The 20,002-nt window shown below is 39.9% G+C and overlaps 1 protein-coding gene across 1 annotated transcript in view; it reads right to left on the bottom strand.

Moving 5' to 3' along the window:
• The window catches only part of LOC132994636 (collagen alpha-1(XXI) chain-like), a 72,392-nt gene that overhangs the window by 20,930 nt on the left and 31,460 nt on the right, over positions 1 to 20,002 (bottom strand). The window contains exons 20-25 of the mRNA XM_061065122.1: positions 15,209 to 15,253; positions 15,067 to 15,117; positions 10,509 to 10,562; positions 8,448 to 8,501; positions 2,563 to 2,634; positions 2,037 to 2,072 (exon numbers count right to left, since the gene is read on the bottom strand). Coding sequence (XP_060921105.1) covers positions 2,037 to 2,072; positions 2,563 to 2,634; positions 8,448 to 8,501; positions 10,509 to 10,562; positions 15,067 to 15,117; positions 15,209 to 15,253 — 312 coding nt within the window. The remainder of the gene's footprint in view (positions 1 to 2,036; positions 2,073 to 2,562; positions 2,635 to 8,447; positions 8,502 to 10,508; positions 10,563 to 15,066; positions 15,118 to 15,208; positions 15,254 to 20,002) is intronic.

Here is a 20,002-nt window from a genome sequence, read left to right as displayed (position 1 = left end):
TTGTTGTTGAATCCCTATTAATAGTTTATGATAATCAGGGTCAGAGTAGTGATATGCAGCTCAGCTTTCGGGGATGTTAAGTAAGCTCAGTAGTTCAGTCTGTAGGGACTTGAGTTGGGAATTAGAGGGCGGACCATGCCTGGAAATTGGTCTGGTAGCTCCCCCCCACACACACACACACACTCTGAAATCTCTCCATGTCCATAGGATCCTGTTTGTGCATGTGTGTTTATTTCAGCATATGTGTGTGTAGCATGTTCAACAACAGATAGAAAAAATAGAATTTCCCCAAGCGGGATTAATAAAGTATATCTTCTTTTTATCTGGAGCTTGTGATGTCATTTATTAGCTCTGCATTTCTTAACTTGAGTTAAAATGCAAGAATACTGATAAACTTCCAGTGTTAGTGGCAAGTATAAGACAAGAAAAATATTATCTCTATATATTCTTGTATTTAAAAAAAGAAGAGGAAATAAAGATACAGAATAAAAATCATAAAAAATGTATAGAAAAGCTTCTCTCTCTGATTCATATTTGTGTCAGACCTGGAACCTATGCAAAAAGATTAGCTTTACGCTCAATATTTAGATTTGATTCTTGACATTTTCATTTCCTTATACCTCGCATATGGCACTCCTCTTTAGTCTTAACAGAAGGCAATGGTATGTAAACACCTTTAAAGAAGTGCCTCAGTGCTACACAAAGTACCCTGCTGAGTCTCGTTTTGTTTCTATCTCCCAACAACACACACATTCATGTGCAAAAAAGGCTCATGGGAAATGAGGTACACAGTCCTGCTGACAGTTTTATGCTATGAAAGCAATGAGCCAGCGAAAGACAAGCGAAGACTTCTAACAAAGACGTTAGCTCTTCAAATGATTAATGATGAAAGAAAAGCCTTTAACACCTGATTTTTTTTAACCTCGAGTATACACAGGATGTACATTTCAAATGTATACGTCTGTTTTGACAAAAAGGAACACTGACTAACCATTTTTTTTATATTTGAATATGTGTGACATTAGCCAGGACAGTGACATGAAAAATGACAACATGACCCACAGCAGAGCACACTTTTCCCTCCCGCCTCCGAGTGAAATGCTCCTCAGCAACATAATTGACCCCTCCCCCTTTTTTTTAAAACAAATGATTTGTTTTTATTTTTAAAGACTAAATGATAAATGATTAAGCCTCCTCTTTTAAGATGAGATAAGATAATATAAGATCATCCTTTATTCATCTCACAACTGAGACATGTACAGTGTTACAGCAGGCAAAGCAGGATAGCCAACAAAAGAAAAGCAAATTTAAAATCTGAGCTATTGTCGTGCCGTTTTACTTCATTACTTTTTTTCACGCACTGGATTGGACAAAAACGAGCTGTTACCAGGAGTAGATGATGATAATCAGTGAATAAAATTCATGTTTAAATTGCCAACTTGTCAAAAATGGCAGCTCTTCAAGTAGCCCCACACAGTTTCATTATTACAATCTGCAATATCATTTATTAATCCCACCAGGGGAAATCACTTTCACACTGTTATTGAGACTTGCTACAAACACAAAGGCTAAAATACGCATGCATGCACAAACAGGTTCCAATGGACATGCGTTTATGGAGAGATGTCAGAGTGCGGGGGGGGGTGCACATGAAAGAGCGCCAGAGCAGTTGGGGGTCTGGTGCCTTGCTCAAGAGTACCTCTGCAGTGCTCAGGAAGTGAACCGGTACCTCTCAGCTACCAACGGGACTTAAACTGGCGACCCTCCAATTCCCAACCCCAGTCCCTACAGACAGAGCTACTTTCGCTTTACTATGTCGTGTCATTTTAAAAGCAAAGGGCGACAGACCTCCTAGTCATAGCTTAATTAACAAGTGGAGAATAAGAACTTGCTGGTTTGACTGGCTTCTGTTCATTCTCAATGGAGGATCATATTTTGATGCAGGACTAGTGTGACTTAATTATCAACACATACATAATAGAGTCTATTCTAATGACCACGAGCACATCACTCTCCTGTTAGAAGATGAATCGTACCTGGTGTCCTTTAGATCCCGGCTCTCCCCTCTCCCCCTGAAGACACAACAACAAAATATCAGAACATGTTTAACTCACAGTTCAGTACAGATACTTGTCTTGACACTGACAGTTTGCCGTCTAAATAGCAATATGCTGCTTGATGAGTTAGAACTTGAAGCATTAATGTCACCTTGACAGCTTCCTGTTCATGAAAACAAAACACAGCGTGTTAACCAGGCTGATCTGGCTTGTACTGTATTTAAGGCTTTTGAAGTGTGAAGGACAACCTTCAGCCCCATTAAAATGTATCATGTCATCTTAGTAAGGTATGAATAATACAATAACAAGTGTATGTATTATGTTAAGCTGTCGACACTTCTACAACACAACATGTAAATGTGCAAACGCCTGACAACCAGAAGCATAAATCATTCATGAAGTGTCACCTCTGTTGCCATTGTAGACTTCATTATGTCCATAAAGCCATGCAGGTCTTTTTATGTATTATATGTGTGTATATGTTATAAAATGCATTGACTCTCACCTTGTGGCCTTTAAACCCCGGCAGTCCAGTGGCACCCGGCATGCCTGGGAAACCTGGCTCCCCTATCGAGCCCTGCAAAGTTGAAAGATTATTGATGCTGAGAAATCAATGGATGACATTTAAGAAGGTTCATATGAAGTTTAGCCCTGCCATCAGGGGGATTAAAGGGTAGAGTGACCCAGTCCCAAGAGTCTGAGGGGTGGGGGCAATGCAAAGGTCTGTGGTTGACCCATGAATGGGATCAAGTTCAACAAGTAACCTGCTGACATATTACTGACCCAAAAGTGGAAATGTATTAACAAGTTCAATTCATTTAATGTTTAATTCCAACACATTTCAACTTGTCTTCTAAAACCAACCTTCACTTGTTAAAACAGTGAACGTTTTGATTTGCTCAACACACATGCTAAACATGAGCATACAAAAGTTGAAAAAAAAAAAAAAACAACAACAAAAAAAAGGCCGGAGTACAGACAGTCGAAGATGAAGAAAATGACTGCAGCAGGAAGGAAGTGGTTAATTCTTCAGGCAAATAAAACAAAAAGTGAAAATGCAGCAGGAATGAAAATCTGACTAGAAAACAGCCAGCTTCATACGGCCAGACCATTCCTCCTAAACCACTATCAGCCATTTTCCATACCACCTGATACCACCCTCTCTGTGGCGACAAAGCGTGCCATTGCCTTTACGACCTTGCTGGCCCGGCGACTGATCCTGCTCGATTGGAAGCTCGCTCGCCCCCCATCGCAAGTCCTCTCTAATCTAAAACTTGAAAAACTCAGATTCTCACTCACAGTTCTGCCAAGACCTTCCAAAGCTCATGGAGTCCTTTCTTATTATATGTTGACTCCCTTAGTTTTGTCATGTCCAGCTCTGTGTCTTAGGTTATGTTTTAATTTCTACTTGTATTATTCCCTGTTTTGGGTCACTGACCTCTCCTCTCTTTTCAGATCCTTCACTTCCTGCCCTCATGTGTTTCCCACCTGTGTGACTGTCTGCCCCGCCCTGATTGTTCCCAGCTGCATCTCGTTGTCTTCCCCCTCGCCTTAGTATTTAGTCTGTGGCTTCCCTTCCTTCTGTGCCAGTTTGTCTTTGACCCCCCTGTGTGAAGCTTACAAGCCTTTTGTTTCCTCTTGGATCACTCTTTTGGATTCTGTCTGCTTGTAAGAAGGAAAGACTGTTTTTTTTCCCCCTAACCAAAGACTGTGTTTTGAGTCGTGCTTCTGAGTTCAATTACCTGTGGTTTTGTTACAAGTTTATCCCCAGATTCAGGTGAGGACTAAATCGCTCTAGTAACTCCTCTACCTTGCTGTGCAGGCGGCTGGTACTCTCTCATTAATGATCACTTATTCATTCACCCATGTTTATTTTCTGTCTGCTGTAGAGTTTAATGTGCTGACTGAGTGTATGTGTGTGTATGTGGTTGGTTCTGACCTGAGCCGGGTGGGAGGGTGGGAGGAGGGAGGGGAATGGGTTTGTTGACAAACTACTTCAGGATTGTATCGTTGTCATTTACGAATGTTTGTCACTTTACTAAAAAATTTAAATAAAAGAAAATAGCCAGCTTATCCTTCAAGTAATTCAAAAACTGCTGCATTTCCACCTTGTGACGGAGCGGCTCCGTCACTGACTGCAGTCAGCGCACACACGCTGACACACACTGACACACGCTGACACACGCTGACACACACACATCCGCCAAACTTTTCCCTCTGCCAGTGCGCCTATAATCATACAGTAAATCACACCATCATCCTCCTTTCCCTCTCAGTTTCATAGCGCAATTAAGGGTGCACACTTGAGAGCTCTATTGTTGGTTTCATACATATATATATATATATAGTCATAGCGGTATTACCGTTGGTGCGTTTCATGCGCGCCGCTGTGTCGCGCTTGGGTGCCAAACAGAGTGGGCCCAGTTCCGCATTCTAAATAGGCGGACGGGCGCCCATTGGTAATCACGTGATTGATTGGGTAATTAAATGTTTGTTTGCAATGTATCGCCACAGATACATTAGCGAGGTGTTAATAAAATATTGATGAAAATGGGTAATTTAGTGATGAGTAGACCATATGAATTTAACCGGTTATAAATTGCTCATTCATGAGAAAGTGTGTTTTGTGTAAAATGTTATGCAATTCATAACGCCCAGTGGGAGGGGCTTCTTGCTTTTAAAAGATGGCTGCTTACTGCTTTCAGGCAGTCGAGGATGGTTACAGGGAAGGTAACATGTTACAGCGAGAGTTTATTTTTTTTGTAAGTACCGTTTGTTTGCTGTTTGTTTGGTTTTCTGTTTTTGCATTTTTTCATGTTTGTAAATAGCTATCACTGCACTTTGGGAGGCCGGCAGAAAATAAAAACACTTCACTTACAGTCTGCGACTACGCCTGTTTTTAAGTTTCGGGTGGATTGCCAGAGGACCCCGTCACACACCTGTAAGCCATTTGAGTGATCCTGTTGTTCGGCCTGAGTCACAGAGACCTGTTGCAGCCTGTTGTCACTCCTTTTTTGTCTAAAACAACATGATTCTTACACAGTAGGTACTTTACTGTCGTTCCCAGATGTCCTCCAGCTAAGTCTTTTCAAACTTGTGTTTAAGTCAGGCCCAGATTTGACTCATAGATGGTTCTATTTTAATGCAAAATGTAATGTTTTGTAAATTGTCTCTGTCTGTAACTTTGTTTTTGCTGCTGCCTGTCTTGGCCTGGTCTCCCTTGAGTAAGAGGTTCTTAATCTCAATGGGGCCAACCTGGTTCAATAAAGGTTAAATTAAAATAAAAAGGTGAGGTGGAAGAGGCGCATATTTGCATATAGGGGGATATGGATCACTTAAACAGACACTTATTTTATCCAGGGGACTCATTATAAATTGCCTTCTGGAACCAATGGTCGATGATGACTCTGAGAAATTGCCTCATTTTCAAGGTCTCATCTCACGTACTTTGTCTCATAATAATGAACCTTGTGTAGTTTTAAAGCACATGCTGACCAGTTAAACATCAATCTTGATCTTTTCTCTTAAGTTAATTATTTGGCACGTCATAAAGTCATTAAATGCTTGATGTATTTCCGTTTTCACACATGCACGCCTGAAAATTTCAGACAGCCTGCCGCTGAAATATTCCCGAGTTGCTTCTTCATGCATGCACCACACAGCAGGAAGATATCCCTGTCAGAAGTGTGTGTGTGTGGTAGGAAGTCTCAGGAGGCATGTCAAGATAGCGAACGAGCTTCAGTCCAATACTATGACAGGTTTGCCTTTAAATCAACTACATGTAATGGACATATGCACAGTATTTATCCACTTTATGAGGAGAGACCCTCCTCATGAAGTAGATAAAGGGTAAGTGTCAAATATAAAAAATGTGTTCAGAAATATCATAGTCTGGTAGTTCCCTGGTGTGTGTATTAGTGCAACTGTCTATTCTGTCCCCTGTGACAACTTCTCCGGCAGCTTCAGTGAAAAAGAAAATGTTTTTCTCCAGTAATCAAGCCTTTTTAAAATATGATTTAAAGAGGTGTTAGAGTGAAAACTTTTCATGTTCTCTCATTCTCATAAAAACATCACTTTTCAAAATGCTGAAGTCATTCCTGTTTGACGAACAGCACCTTAAAAAATACAAAGTTACCTGTAATTAAGTACAGCAGAGATATGTCAGCTTATTCTTCTTTTTAAACAACAAGGGGTTGACATTTATGGAAGTAATTGCTCAGAAAAATGTCACTTATCAAACAAGTGGCATTTTAAGCGTGTCTGTCAGTCAGCAGCAGGAGCCGAACTGCAGGCTGCTGAAAGGAGGAGAAGAAGTCACTGACAGGATGAGAGGAAACAGATGGAGAATGAATGAGGTTGGTTTAGAAAAAGAGGAAATCTGTCACCCTGATCTCATCCTGATGCCTCGAGGGGAATCAGAAATGCCCTCGCTAATCTGACCACCATGTTAAATGTTCAAGGGCTGACTTTTATGTGGCCTTCAATAGAATAACCAATGACTGGTGAATAAAGATACAAATGGTTTACTTGCTGTAGAACATACAGGATGAGTCACACACAGACACATGGAGGGACAAAAAAAAGGGTTGAAGGTGTTTGCACGCTGATCTGGTTCCTGTCTATTCAAAGGAGTGTGTTTTTAAACCAAGGGCCCTTTTGTGCATATTTTGGGGGCTTAATTGAACGGTGCAAAAGGTTTCGGGCACGTCACCTTAAGGATGGTACACATTACAAGATAACCAGGCCTATTTCGGGGTCGGTTCCCCCCTTCCGAACAAAGTCAGCAAAGGACCGATTATCTGTTGGTTCCAAAGATTCTCCTGTGGTGTGAGGTGTGTTAAGAGTGATTTTTACCCTCCCCGATCTGCTCGGAAGATGATTGTGGCCGTCTCGATTTGAAATCGTAAATATTTAACGTGTTCAATAATTTACAGTCAGAAATCCTATTGTGTACTGTGGGGAGAACACAGAGGACGGCCAAGCATGGACTCTGTGCGCGGTCACGTGGAACGGAACAATATCATATCAGGAAGCTAGCTGACTGAAGCAGGAAGCACAACTAACCATGGCAACGACCACAAGCACCATGCGTAAAGTTAGATGGACTTCATAAATTCAGGGCCAACTTGTTAATTTGTTGCAACAACTAAAGTGTTTTTACAACATGTCCTGTAAAACAAACCACAATCCAACTGACAAGGAAAGGAGTTTGTGTGGTGTGCTGAGTTGGTCGTCTCGCTGTACACCAAAACACTATAAGAACTGAACTGATAAATCTGTCATGATTTGTCGTCATGTGTGTGGCCTCTCACATTTTCACAATCATTTCAGATTTTAAAAATATGTTAGCGGTGGTAACATAATCCTGTTTCACTAAAAGTTCATTTTTTTGCCTCTGACTGATTCAAATCTAACAAAGAGTACAGTCTAGACCTGCTCTTTTTCATTTTTAATTCAGTTTATAATACAGGAAAGGATTAAACGTTACCTCACAAAAGTTGCAGATAAAGAGGCCAGATTCTTTTAACTGTTCTGCAGCACACACAAACTGCATTCTCACGACAGCTCACTCTGACTTTCTGCAGGAAACATATTAAGTGGCTGGCAGGAGAATCTCCAGATGAAGTCAGAGTAAAAAATAAATTGGGCTGTTTGCGTTCACACACACAGCTCCTCCAGGAGTTTTTCAGGAGTTGAAAGCACAAATGTGAAAGCACTATTTGGGTTGCTGGGATTCAAATGGGGTTTTTTTTTGTTTTTTTTAATACCTTTTCGTCATTTAGACCCAAAATTAAAAAAAAAAAGATGCTCAAGATGAAAAATACTTGAATTTCCCCTAAACCTTTGTTAAAAAACAAAAGACATGTTAGATCAGGTGAGGAAGAGGAAATCAACTTTACCCACTTTGAGCCACAACTAAAATTCCTAAAACTAAAGTAAAACTTTTAGGAATACAATTAATTTGCTTCGTTGCTTTGAGAAACATGAGAAGACTGTGTTACTCTCCACTGAAGGCAAAGACCAGAATAAAGGGAGTGACATCTTGTTTGGCTCCTTCCAAAGTTTAGGGGAGTATAAAAAAACATATTTTCTTCGAGAAAGAAACCAAAAGCATTGTTTTTACTCACCAAATGATTCAACCAATGAGAGTTATTTTAGTTTGTGATAACCGGCTGCTGGCAAATAGATTTTTGTTTTTTACTTTTTAAAGGGCAAAGGAAGTCTAACTACTATATGCAACCACTCTTATAACAGGAGAAAAAAACAGAGATAGAGGCTGAGGCGATGGTTAAATAGACAGAAAGGGAAGATGTAGTGCTAGAAATCAGAGACGACAGAGGTTAAAGAGAACACTGTAACATCTTGTCAATAATCCGCTGCTTCACTCACCTTCTGACCTGGTGGACCAAGCGGGCCGGCAACCCCCTGATCTCCACACTTCCCCTGAGAAAAACACAAAACGCATTTGTCTGACAATACTTTTAAGTGTCTTCATTTGACAACAGCCTTACCTAAAATCTAATCCCTAACACAAATCTTCGGGCTTTATTTCTATCCACCACAAAGACCAGCACACGGGTCGAAGAGGGCATTTCGGAGTATAGCTGCTGTTTTGCATTCATGTAGGTGCAGCACAGCATGCAAAAAGAAGGCTGGCTGAAGTGGAATATAAATCACAGCATGTGGTGATTAATCATTATCCTCTCAGCCAGTCCCATTACTGCTCTCTTCCCTGTTAAACAGCTGTGCCAACCACACAAGGTAAGCTAGTGGTGCATCACGGAAATGGCTCAACGAAAGTAGGAGAGAGAAAGCTTTTCTAAAAGCATACTGCTGCGTCATACTTAACAGAAAGTTTCATAAGGAAAAACATGCAAATTCTTAACAGAATAAACACTGTGCTGCCAAAATCAGAATTTCCATTGGGGTCTAGTTGCATCATATATTCTGAGCCTAATAAACATTCATATTTAGCAGCAATACGACAGTTGTGCACACAATGGCTGTGAGTGAATCCATTGAAGAAACCCAAGAGAATGATGTTGTTAGACATCGTTAGAGTCTGAATGTGGATATAAAAGTCAGGCAACAGTATGTTGCTAAGTGCTGTGCTCATGGTGGATTAAGGTTAAGTCTTTGTAATTAATATAAGAAAGTAGAGTGTCTGTCTCAGATAACATTTATGAATTAGTGCTATACAAATAAAGATTGATTGATGGACTGGTTGATTGACTGACTGACTGACTGACTGACTGACTGACTGACTGACTGACTGACTGACTGACAGATTGATTGATGGATTGATTGATTTGACTATTTGTGTATCTTATTCTTGGTGTTAACAACATTATATATTGTAGAATGCACAAATTTTGCACAGTTATTTCTACTTCTCTCTACATTTGAGATATTTTTAAGCAAAATGCTTACTCTATAGGTGTATTTCAAATGTTTTTAAGTATTTTTATCTCGGCTGTTCTGGTCATGTGTTGTGCATTCAGTCTGTAAATGATCTGCCACAGATGAAACTCACAGTCTTCAGACTGCTGTGGGAATGTAATGAGCTGATAGGGAACTCACCATTCAGGTGTAAACGCAGGTGTTTATCTAAAAGATTTCACTTGTTAGGATGTGTATAATTAGAGGTGACTATTCAAGTTATTATTATTTTTTTTTCAGTTTCATTGTGTGCTAAGTGACTGATCGAATCACTGACTCATAACTGTCTCTCTCTCCTCTTCTCAATCCCTGCACAATGTCAGAGAGCTCATTTCCACCTTCATACGCATGAAGCTCCCATCGTTCACTCTCATCTCTTCCCATCATCTGTGAGCCGTGTGTGCTGCACTGAGTATACAAATTCCTAAGGGATGGGAATGCATTTCAAGGTCAGGGAAACGCGAACATGCACCTTGTGCTGCTCTTTGTAATGAAAAAAGGGGGCAATCCATCAATTGAAAGATAAAAGATAGTACATTTGTCATTTTTGCAGCTTTTTGAGGTGAAAAGTCAGGATATCACAACGACTGATGCTTTGATTTGATCATTGTTCTTTGTGTTTGTCTCGTTCTAATCCCAACACTTTACAAAAGTACAAAACTAAAACATTAGAGCTTCTTTCTATCAACAGCAAGCCCCCACATCTAGCAACATGTTGTAGAGCCTCACTTTGCATAAATGTCTAAAAACTCGGAACTTGTTTGAAGGACAAAAATCTAAATCTATAAAGTGTCCTTGGCAGCATGGCGTTCATCACAAATTCAGAAACACCTATAATTTGATTGCAAACAAGTTGACTCCCTCTCAAGCAAAATGTTTTTTTTTCTCTACGGGAACATCAAGAGAACCGGGAGGGAGGGTACAACATTATAACAGGCTGAGAATAGCCGAGCGGCTGGGGAGCAGCAGGACATTAGCATAATAACTAATTATAACATTCAACGGACAGACCTTGGGACCATCTCGGCCGATCTCTCCGGGCGGCCCCCGGGGCCCCTGGATTCCCTGGGTGGAGAGAGAGATATTGAAGGAGAGATGAAGAGGGAGAGGGAGGAGAGGGAAGGGACGGGGACCAGAGAGGAAGGGGATGAGAGGGGAGAGAGAGAGAGAGAGAGAGAGAGAGAGAGAGAGAAAAGATGAAATGAAAGAGACAGACACAGAGCTTTGGGCTGAATGTGACAGAGTGCGTGACGGCTTAGTCAGGAGGCACTGAGGGAGAAATGAGATGGCTCAGGTCCACACACACACACACACGCACACACACACACACACACACACACACACACACATTAAGACTCAAATTTGAAACAATAGATCCCTGATTTCAGACAGAAGTAGACTGAAACAATGCTTTCATCTCGATGAAAGGCTGATCAGATATATCTTTACAGCATTTATGCTAACGCTGGCCTTATGTTGGTTGAAAACAATAGCTCAGGCCAAGTTGCCACATGTTTCTCACTTCAAGGAACATTTAAAGACCTTGATCTAGTGATATGTCGGCTACATTATATTGCCTTTAAAGAGTGAGGCTATTACGTCCACTCCAAAAGTGAACATTCTCTACCGGTTTGCTGTACACTATTTTGTACTTTAATGTCTTTTTTTTTTTAATATCATATCATATATATCTTCTTTTAATGCTCTTATGTCCTGTTTCAACACTGTAAAGCACTTTGAGTTGCTCTATGTATGAATGGTGCTTTACAAATAAATAAAAAAGCCTTGCCTTCATAGAGGACATGGAAAAACAAAAAGGAATTAGTTTTTTGATTAGAATGAAGAGGTTTTTTTTTAAAATGTCTCTGTAGCATAAAGTGCACACAGTGTCTAAAATATCACCAGATAAATACTATATTTGTAGAACTAACTTAATATTATTTATGGTTGATTTATGTAGTTTGTACGGAAGTGTATTGCATTCATGTGGGGAAATTTTTTTTTGCCTGGTTTCTTGTTATTACGAGATCTTTATGTCGTAATAACGAGATCTTTATGTCGTAATAACGAGATATTTTCTTGTTATTACGAGATCTTGATCTCGTTATTACGACATAAAGATCTTGTTATAACGAGAAAAGACACACATTACAAAGACTAAAAGATACTAGAGGGTTAATGAAGTGGCAGACAGAGGAGGGTGGAAGATCAAAAGGCAACGATGACCAGGGTTATTGATTTGATTGTGTTTCTCGGTTCATCTCATTGCGAAATATTATCATCTTTGAGTAATACAGATGGTATTCTCATGAGCTTGTCGACTTAGCGCAGGCATCTGAAGGCGTTAAGGTTGTTCAGACGGAAAGCAAAGCACACTCTGATCTACTTGACATAGCGTCATTCTTCCAGGATCAGTTAAATAGATATGGTATGCTTCACCGATATAAAGTCATGCATCTGAATTGTATTCAAGATGGCTATGTGGTGTCTCAAGATACGCTTAGGCATTTACTGAAAATACTTTAACCCCATGAAAAACAACTGCGGCGCCAGAATCGCCTGCTACGGTGTTTATACTGAAATGTTGTAATGAGCTGCCACTGGTGTACTGTACACTCCCATAAACAAACCCACGCCTCCTCATCGCCACCACCCTCATGCTTTTCTCTCTTTATCTCGTAATAACGAGATCTTTATGTTGTTATAACGAGATCTTTATCTCGTAATAACGAGATCTTTTCTGGTTATAACGAGATCTTTATCTCCACAGAATCCAATGTTAATAGTCAACTAAAACATGACTTGATTATGAATTCATGTGACGAATGTTATTTCAAGGAATGAGAGACACAGTCATTGTGTGTCTATTGACAAACAAAGAGCCAAACCATGAATGTGTACACTTGAAATGCCAAATTTGATTGGCGTCGGCCGGGTCAAATGACAATTAGTTTGACTTCTTTGTAAAATTATCGTCACGATGTTGTATGCAGTTGCCTAGACACAGAGGCTGTCGGGTCCTTCCCCCTCTTCCCAACTCTGCATTTGTGTGTGTCAGAGAAGTCAGAGATTCTCTGCAGGCATGACGTCATCACAGTGTTCTCGTCTACTGACAGGAATAGAAAGAGGGGGATGAAGAAAGAGCTTGTGGTTTAAGAAAGGTGACCTCTGAAAGGTGATCTCTGCAGTTGGCTACTCCTGAGTTTAGCTGCTTTACACAAGGTAGAGAGATATGATTCAGAGGCAACTAACACTTTTATATATATATATATATATATATATATATATATATATATAACACTTTTACATATATATATATATATATATACATATATATATATATGTAACTCCAATTTAAGTTTCAAATCAGTACTTTTTCTCTTATATTTCTTTTTACACATCTGTTAAGATCATCCAAACTTGTTTCCATAGTGCAAATGTTTTTTGTCTTGAACGTGTGTTTAATGCCTCTCAATGCAGCTTTTAATATACGCCTCTCGTCATATCTATCTGTACTGTCTCTTTTCCCCCACAAGGGGGCAGCAGAGCTATAAACAACAGCAGCTGCTGATCACCATGGAGCACTGTGTATTCACAATTCTCCACTTTAATTGCATCTGGTCGTGTGTAATCTTGTATACCAGAGGGGGGTGCCCTTTCAGTATGTACAGACACAACCCCACACACACTTTGATGGTAATTAAACAACCACTCAGCACCTTAAGGACACTGCTAAATAAACCAAACGGTCTCATACGGCGCCTGGGCTAAATTAATGATCACATTATGAGCTGACTGCTGAGATTCTAATGTGAGCGGTTATATGTTTGGACCTCTCGTTGAAGAGATATAATTTAGTAGGATTGCACTCTTCATAGGCAAAATTCAAAAACAGGTGAACTCTAGTACCTACTTGTTACATGAGTGACAATTAGGAATATAGAAGAAGATATACTTTATTAATCCTGTGAGGGGGAAATTCAATTTTGCACTCTGTTGTTGAACATGTTTGTGTATTTCAACCTATGTTTGTGTTTGCACATATAGGTTGAAATACACACATGAACAAATAGGATACACTAATGGAGAGGTCTTAGCCAAAAGGCTGATACTTTAACCCTTGTAAGTCTGCCGTCAAAAAAAGGTCTGAGCCTTTATTGGTATTTGTTCTTATTGTGATGTCACTCTTTGGAGGCCTTTCAAAAGCCTCATATCTCTAGGATCTTTGCAACCTAAGCGGAAAGGTTATGTTGGGTTCCTTTAATAATGAACATTTATCTAAATTGTCCTAAACCAAAAAAACATGACTTTTTTTTCTTCAAATCATGCTAAATAAACACAAAGGAGATGAAAAAAATTATTCTATCCTGGTATTTTTATGTTTTTCATTCAGATATCATTGTTTCTATACGATGGAGGATTAGGGCCTTGTTAAAAAAAATTAATCTAAAATTTCCCTTAAAGCCTTTAAAGAATAAAAGAATAAAGTAATTATTTTAGTCTATATCAGAAGAGCAGCAGCAGCCTGTTCTCAAATGACAAACATGGAGCATCTTGTTATACTTTAGTGAAGGTTTCACTAATAAGGAAATAGGCTACTTCCTTGTGTAGTCGGTAAAAAACAGTTAGTTCAAGACCTTGTTTCTCTGTAAAATGATGTATGAACAGGACACAAAGTGGCTCTGAACAAGGCAGACAAGTGCAGATAACTGGCATAAATAGTTGTGTTGGGGCTTTACTTATGCAGATTTGAAACTACACCACTCATCATCTTCACATTGTCATTAAAATATCAGGACCCTGAAAAGATACTGCAAGAAACTGTGGCTTTTCCTGAAGAGTCATTTGCGCGCAGGCTGGTCTAGAACTTGTCAATTTACGCGTTTAATGTCGATTTTTTTTTTTTTTTTTTTGTGTGGCCCTAATCCTCCGTCATATTTCTATGAGTAGTTGCAATAGGTTTTATTTAAACTGAATTTTGCAAACAAAAATGTCCTGCAGCCAGAGTGTTTTCTACAATTAAAAGTGCACCCTGTCTGTGTATGGACAGTTTATGCCACTTCCACTGCCAACTGGGACAACAGTCAACAGCCTGAATTAATAAGGACTTTTGAGGGGGGCGGGCTCTTGTTCAGTTTACTCCTAATTTGGACTGCCAGATTCCCTAGAGGCTGTATTGTTGTGTTTGTCATTGCTAACTCTACTGCTGGCTGGGGGAGTGAACAGAGACATGTGCTACTTCTATGTTGCCAGCTTCTTTTTTATGATCTTGCAGAAAGCTTCACTGTTGGGAAGCATAGACCTGTCAAAGTGATCAAACTACGTATGACTGTTTCCTGCATCCTCCAAGAAAATGATGTTCCATCTGTGTCTGATTCTGATGGTGATATTATCCTCATTAAGTTCTCTGTTCATCAGGCCCCAGGTGAAAAGGGATTCATTAGAGACAACAACTTAGCTATCTGAGATTACATATGATGGCTGGGAATCAAAATGTATTGTCATGGGTGTCAATATGTGATTTCAGCATATTGAAGAATATTGTAAGGAGCGTGGATGGTTTACTGACCGGTCCGTTTATTCCTGATGGTCCTTCAGGCCCAGGCAATCCTGCCTCCCCCTGAATAGACAATCAAGAAAACAGGAGGTAAGCAACTGATAAGGGTGAATTGAAGTCTACCTTTCAAAAAGTTTAGTTTTGGGTTTGTTACCTGAGGTCCCTTTGGCCCCGCCTCTCCAGGTGGTCCCTGAGCACCCTGCAGAAAACACAGTGAAGGATAACTGTTATAACTCTGCAGGATGCACATGTAACAGACTATACATGGTAACACTTGTTCCAAGGCTTTCTCACTTGCTTGGTTGCGTTAAAACTGTACTGTAGACCTACTGACAGCCATTTTTGGATCTTTCCATAAATATCGGCCAGTAAATTGAACTTGACAGCTGGTTCTTTACTTTGGATACAGCGGTTGACCACTCAATCTGAGATCAAGGTTCATAATATAAACACTGGGTCAAATTTCTAAATGTATTTCTTAAGAGGACAAACCCACACATAACCACTTATGTCATGTGGTAACCTCTGTGTTGAAAAATGAAGCCAATGTGAAGATGCAAAAAATCTGCAGTTCCTTGAGTGTCCACTTGAGGCCGGCTGCAGAGGCTAAAGATCCCCATTTAGGTTCCATGTTAAAAGGCCTATTTGATAGCAGAAATAAACATCTGTACAGCCAAATTAAGAAATGGTATTTAGCTTATTTTGTGAATGGTAAAACCCATTTTTATAACTTAACCATTTTGATAAAATTAAGGCAAAGACGTGTGTATAATTTGGCATCGTGAGAGGTAGGGCTGATTTGACTGTCAAGTGGGTTATTGAAGCTGTTCGCCATGAGGCTAAAGGCCTAAGTCTCACCTCTCTGCCTGTTTCTTGATCACTTCCAATATGGCAGCCTCCATCATTGGGCTTAATGAATCCTCTTAAACATAGTCGACTGCCAGTCTCATAGTGGAGCAAAAGGATCATTAATTCCAGCTATATGCAAGTGTTTAATGTCTAATTGTACATAGATTTTCCTGTTTTCTCCAAACATTTCTCGACTCATAGCCTATCTTGGTATGAATATGACTTTATTAAAACTTTTACTGGAGTACTGAAAACCACTTGTACTTTAAATCTCCTTAGTGTGTGCGTGAATAAATCACCCTGAAGTATTGATAGAAGAGAACTATCCATGTTTAGAGAATTTCATTGACTACAAGACATGTCAGTCATCGGCAGAATTGCGTGCAATTGGCTGGGGGAGAACAGGGGGAGGAACCTCCTTTCAACAGAGGCTCTTGTTGGCTGTTATAGGCTGCTATCAAGTGTCATCAAAAGGTCAGCGGAGTAGCTGAGTTTTTTCCGTTGATCGTTATGGATGTAATGTGTTTGGACTTAATCTCTTAATGGATTTAAATTGTTGGGACTTTTTATGGTGGATTATTATGATCAGGAGAGTTCAGTAAATCTTCAAATAGTGAGTTAAAATACGTTGTTTGTTTGTGGCTGGTCTGACCCGCACACACTGGGCCGTCAGTGCCTGTTTTCTGCTGTGCAGAAAAAGGATGTCCTATCGGAGAATAAATTGTTATTCCAAGTCTAGAAGACAAATAGTTTAATGGTGTGGTTAAACTCAAATGTGAACATGGATCAATAAGTGCAACAAAAAAAAAAAAGACAACAAAACTTTCGACTGTCAGTCGACTTTAGGTAAAATTTGGCCAATCAGGCTTGACTAAGTAGATCCTGAATCGGGGACAGGCCGAATGAAGTTCATGGCCATGCATCAACACAGAGGAGCTTTAAAGCAGCTCATTGCTGTGTTTTTTTATTGCGGCAATTTGATGTCCTTGTTTCAGTCTTTCTGCAATTGTAGCAGTCAAATGAAAGTTCTCTGATAAATCCATTATTTGCTCCCTGCACAGAGTAATTGACTAGCTTGAGAACATACTTGAGCATTTAGAGTATAGAAAAACCCAAAACTTAGTGAAAGTATTGGGCAGGTAGCCGCAAACACAACTACAAGTACATTCTTTTGTTGCACTTTGGCTGATGATCTGTTCAAATAGTAAGCTTCATTTTGACTTTAGAGTTGGGTGTGCTGACCCTAAGTGTATATCTAGCAAGGTATTTTTGTACTTTTTGCTGCAAATGACACTTCTACAACTTGGCTACAACTCTGATGTTTTTCTTTTAGACTTTTCTGATTCTACAGTGTCTCTTCTGTTCCTCCTTGTGAAATCAGAAGCCACTTTGTACCAGATTGATGGAAAAGTCAATAGAAAAGCCTACATCTGTTACTTATTTAGTTTTTTGGATAATACAGTCCCACAATTTCGGAACTGTCACATCAAACAAGGAGATGGTCATGATATCCCTGCATTAAGTCAATATGGATGCGGGTGCATAGTGCTACACCTGTCATGCCATGCATCATGTGTCAGATGTTAGACTGTGATCTATCGAGAGTTAAAGGCTTTGAAAATGGGACTCTGAAAGACTCCCTTCCTTTTGTACAAATACCACTGGCTCATACTGGAGGATCAAAGTGTTTTAGATTCAGAATATGTGAACCTGCACTGATGATAGCGCTGCAGATAAGTTTGCTGTGTGACTATGTGTGATAAAGTCAATGAAGTGTAATCCTCAGGGTTGAAATAAGTATGATGGATCGGGATATCAGCAGGTGTCTGACACGGTGGCTTTCCTTCAGTAACAGCATCGGGGCTTATGCTCTGCTAACATTAAAAATACTTCCTGTTTACTCTCTGTCTTCCTCTCTGAATCCGTTTCTGAAAAAATGGTGTTCAGCGTCACATTCTGATGTCAGGAGAGTCCCACTTATCTGCAGTGGTAATTTATTCAAATGGTATGTCAGACTGTGGAGGAAGGTGATGTCAAGTGAATGTAAGATTAACTCTGAACTATTAACCCTGATTTGAGACCTCTGGCTTTTTCAGGTACCATGGAGAAAATCACCATGTTGTCCTGCAAATATGAGATGCTTCCGTGTTTCAGATGAAGAGCATAAGCACTGATGACTAACATTTAAACCTGAAAGAAATCCACAAACGCATTAAGCGAAGCGGGCCCTGCATCATAACATTCACCTGACTCATCAATCTGTCAGCAGCAGGATCCATTATCTGTCCTTGGCAGATCGTGGTTATGGAAACACCATCATACGTTCACCCTGAGGTGAACAGGGGGCAGAGCGAGGAAACGTGGGACGACAGACAAACTGAGAGGGCCGGAGGAGGGGGGGAGGGAGAGGAATTACAAAGAAGAAGAGTGCTTTAGAAGCCTATCATCCTTTGCAGCTTACACGTTTCTTCAATTGCAGATTAGAATAGCAATCAGTTTTTCATGCAATTGTGAGAGGAGGAAACATTGCTGCCATGTTGTAGAATGTGCATGTTGAGATTTATACTTATTTAAGGACTTTGCATTAAGCATCACATTCTTCTCTTGTGCTTGCATTGGTGTTGCTCTTCAACTACTGTGTCGGTGACTGAATTATTTAACATAATAACCCCCCACCACAAGGATCATTCAGGATCATAGCAACACTTTTTTTTAACAATTATCAGTCCAAATTGTACATATAAAAACCTTGTGTAACATGATTTATTTTTTTCTGATAACATCAGCTTTAACCCAGCTGGTAGATGTAACAAAAAGCTCCATATCATTCATGTTGTGAAATGTGTGCAGAGATATTACTTCTACTTTCATTGATGCATTTGAGCCTCTGTAGATTTTCAATTAGACTTTGAGTAACAGCCAAAGAGCCTGAAATGAATGCGGAGACAGTTTTATGCAGCCTCTGTTGCAGGGCAATTACAACTGGGACAGTGTAATAGTGTATAGTAAAACTATTTACGATAATAAGACGTGCATTCACAGTTCTCGTTTCACAGCACTTCATGTAAATTTCAGCTTGATTAAGAAGGGTTTGGTTTCTGGGTGCAGTGGGAGAGGTTCCTCTGCACGCGATCCTGTCTGCTTCAGAGGACTGTGTGGTCTGTGTGTGTTCATATGTTAACATGGGTTTCCCCTGTGAGTTAATTCAGGAACATCAGAACTGAAGGCTGTGTGTGTGTGTGTGTGTGTGTGTGTGTGTGTGTGTGTGTGTGTGTGTGTGTGTGTGTGTGTGTGTGTGTGTGTGTTTGTGTGTACTACAGGTATATGCATACATGTAATGCATGTGTGTTTATTTCTCTGTATGTGTGCTCCCCTATAAAGTGTGACTGTGAGGTTGTGGGGTGTAACACTTGTGACTTTACCAGCCTCACAATTACAGACACCAGGATGTAAGAGTGTGAACATAAAGAGTACATAAACATAGAATAACATTCCACAATTATGGTTTTTCAATGGGCAGCGTTAAAGCTGAATTACTTGAAATAGGGACTTTCCATATGAATAAACCTGTTTTATTTGTTTTAATCTATTCCACTTAATGATATTAAAGTAGATACAATATAAGCTGTTTTCACATGTGCACTGTATTTCTGGCAGGCTGTCCCTGAAATCCTTCTCAGTCGCTTGTTTTACATGCCCACCTCACAGCAAGACACCTTCCCTGTGTGTGTGTGTGTGTGTGTGTGTGTGTGTGTGTGTGTGTGTGTGTGTGTGTGTGTGTGTGTGTGTGTGTGTGTGTGTGTGTGTGTGTGTGTGTGTGTCTGTGTCTGTGTGTGTGTGTCTGTGTGTGTGTGTGTGTGTGTGTGTGTGTGTGTGTCCGTTAACAGTGAGTTTACTAGCACACCGCAGTGTATAAAAGCCACAATGCAATGAATCCGAGCCCTCGTGTTTGTGTGCTGATGACTCCTTCCTTCAAACCTTTAAGGGACCTTATAAAAAGTAGCTCCTTCTTCCACTGAATGCAGAGTTAACAGGAATCTTATTTTGTAACCAGTCTTTGCATTCATAGGCAACTATACCTCGGCATTCTTAATACATT

Source organism: Labrus mixtus, chromosome 19 (assembly GCF_963584025.1).
Source record: "Labrus mixtus chromosome 19, fLabMix1.1, whole genome shotgun sequence".
Taxonomy (NCBI): Eukaryota; Metazoa; Chordata; class Actinopteri; order Labriformes; family Labridae; genus Labrus; species Labrus mixtus.
This window is presented reverse-complemented; position numbering and strand designations above follow the sequence as displayed.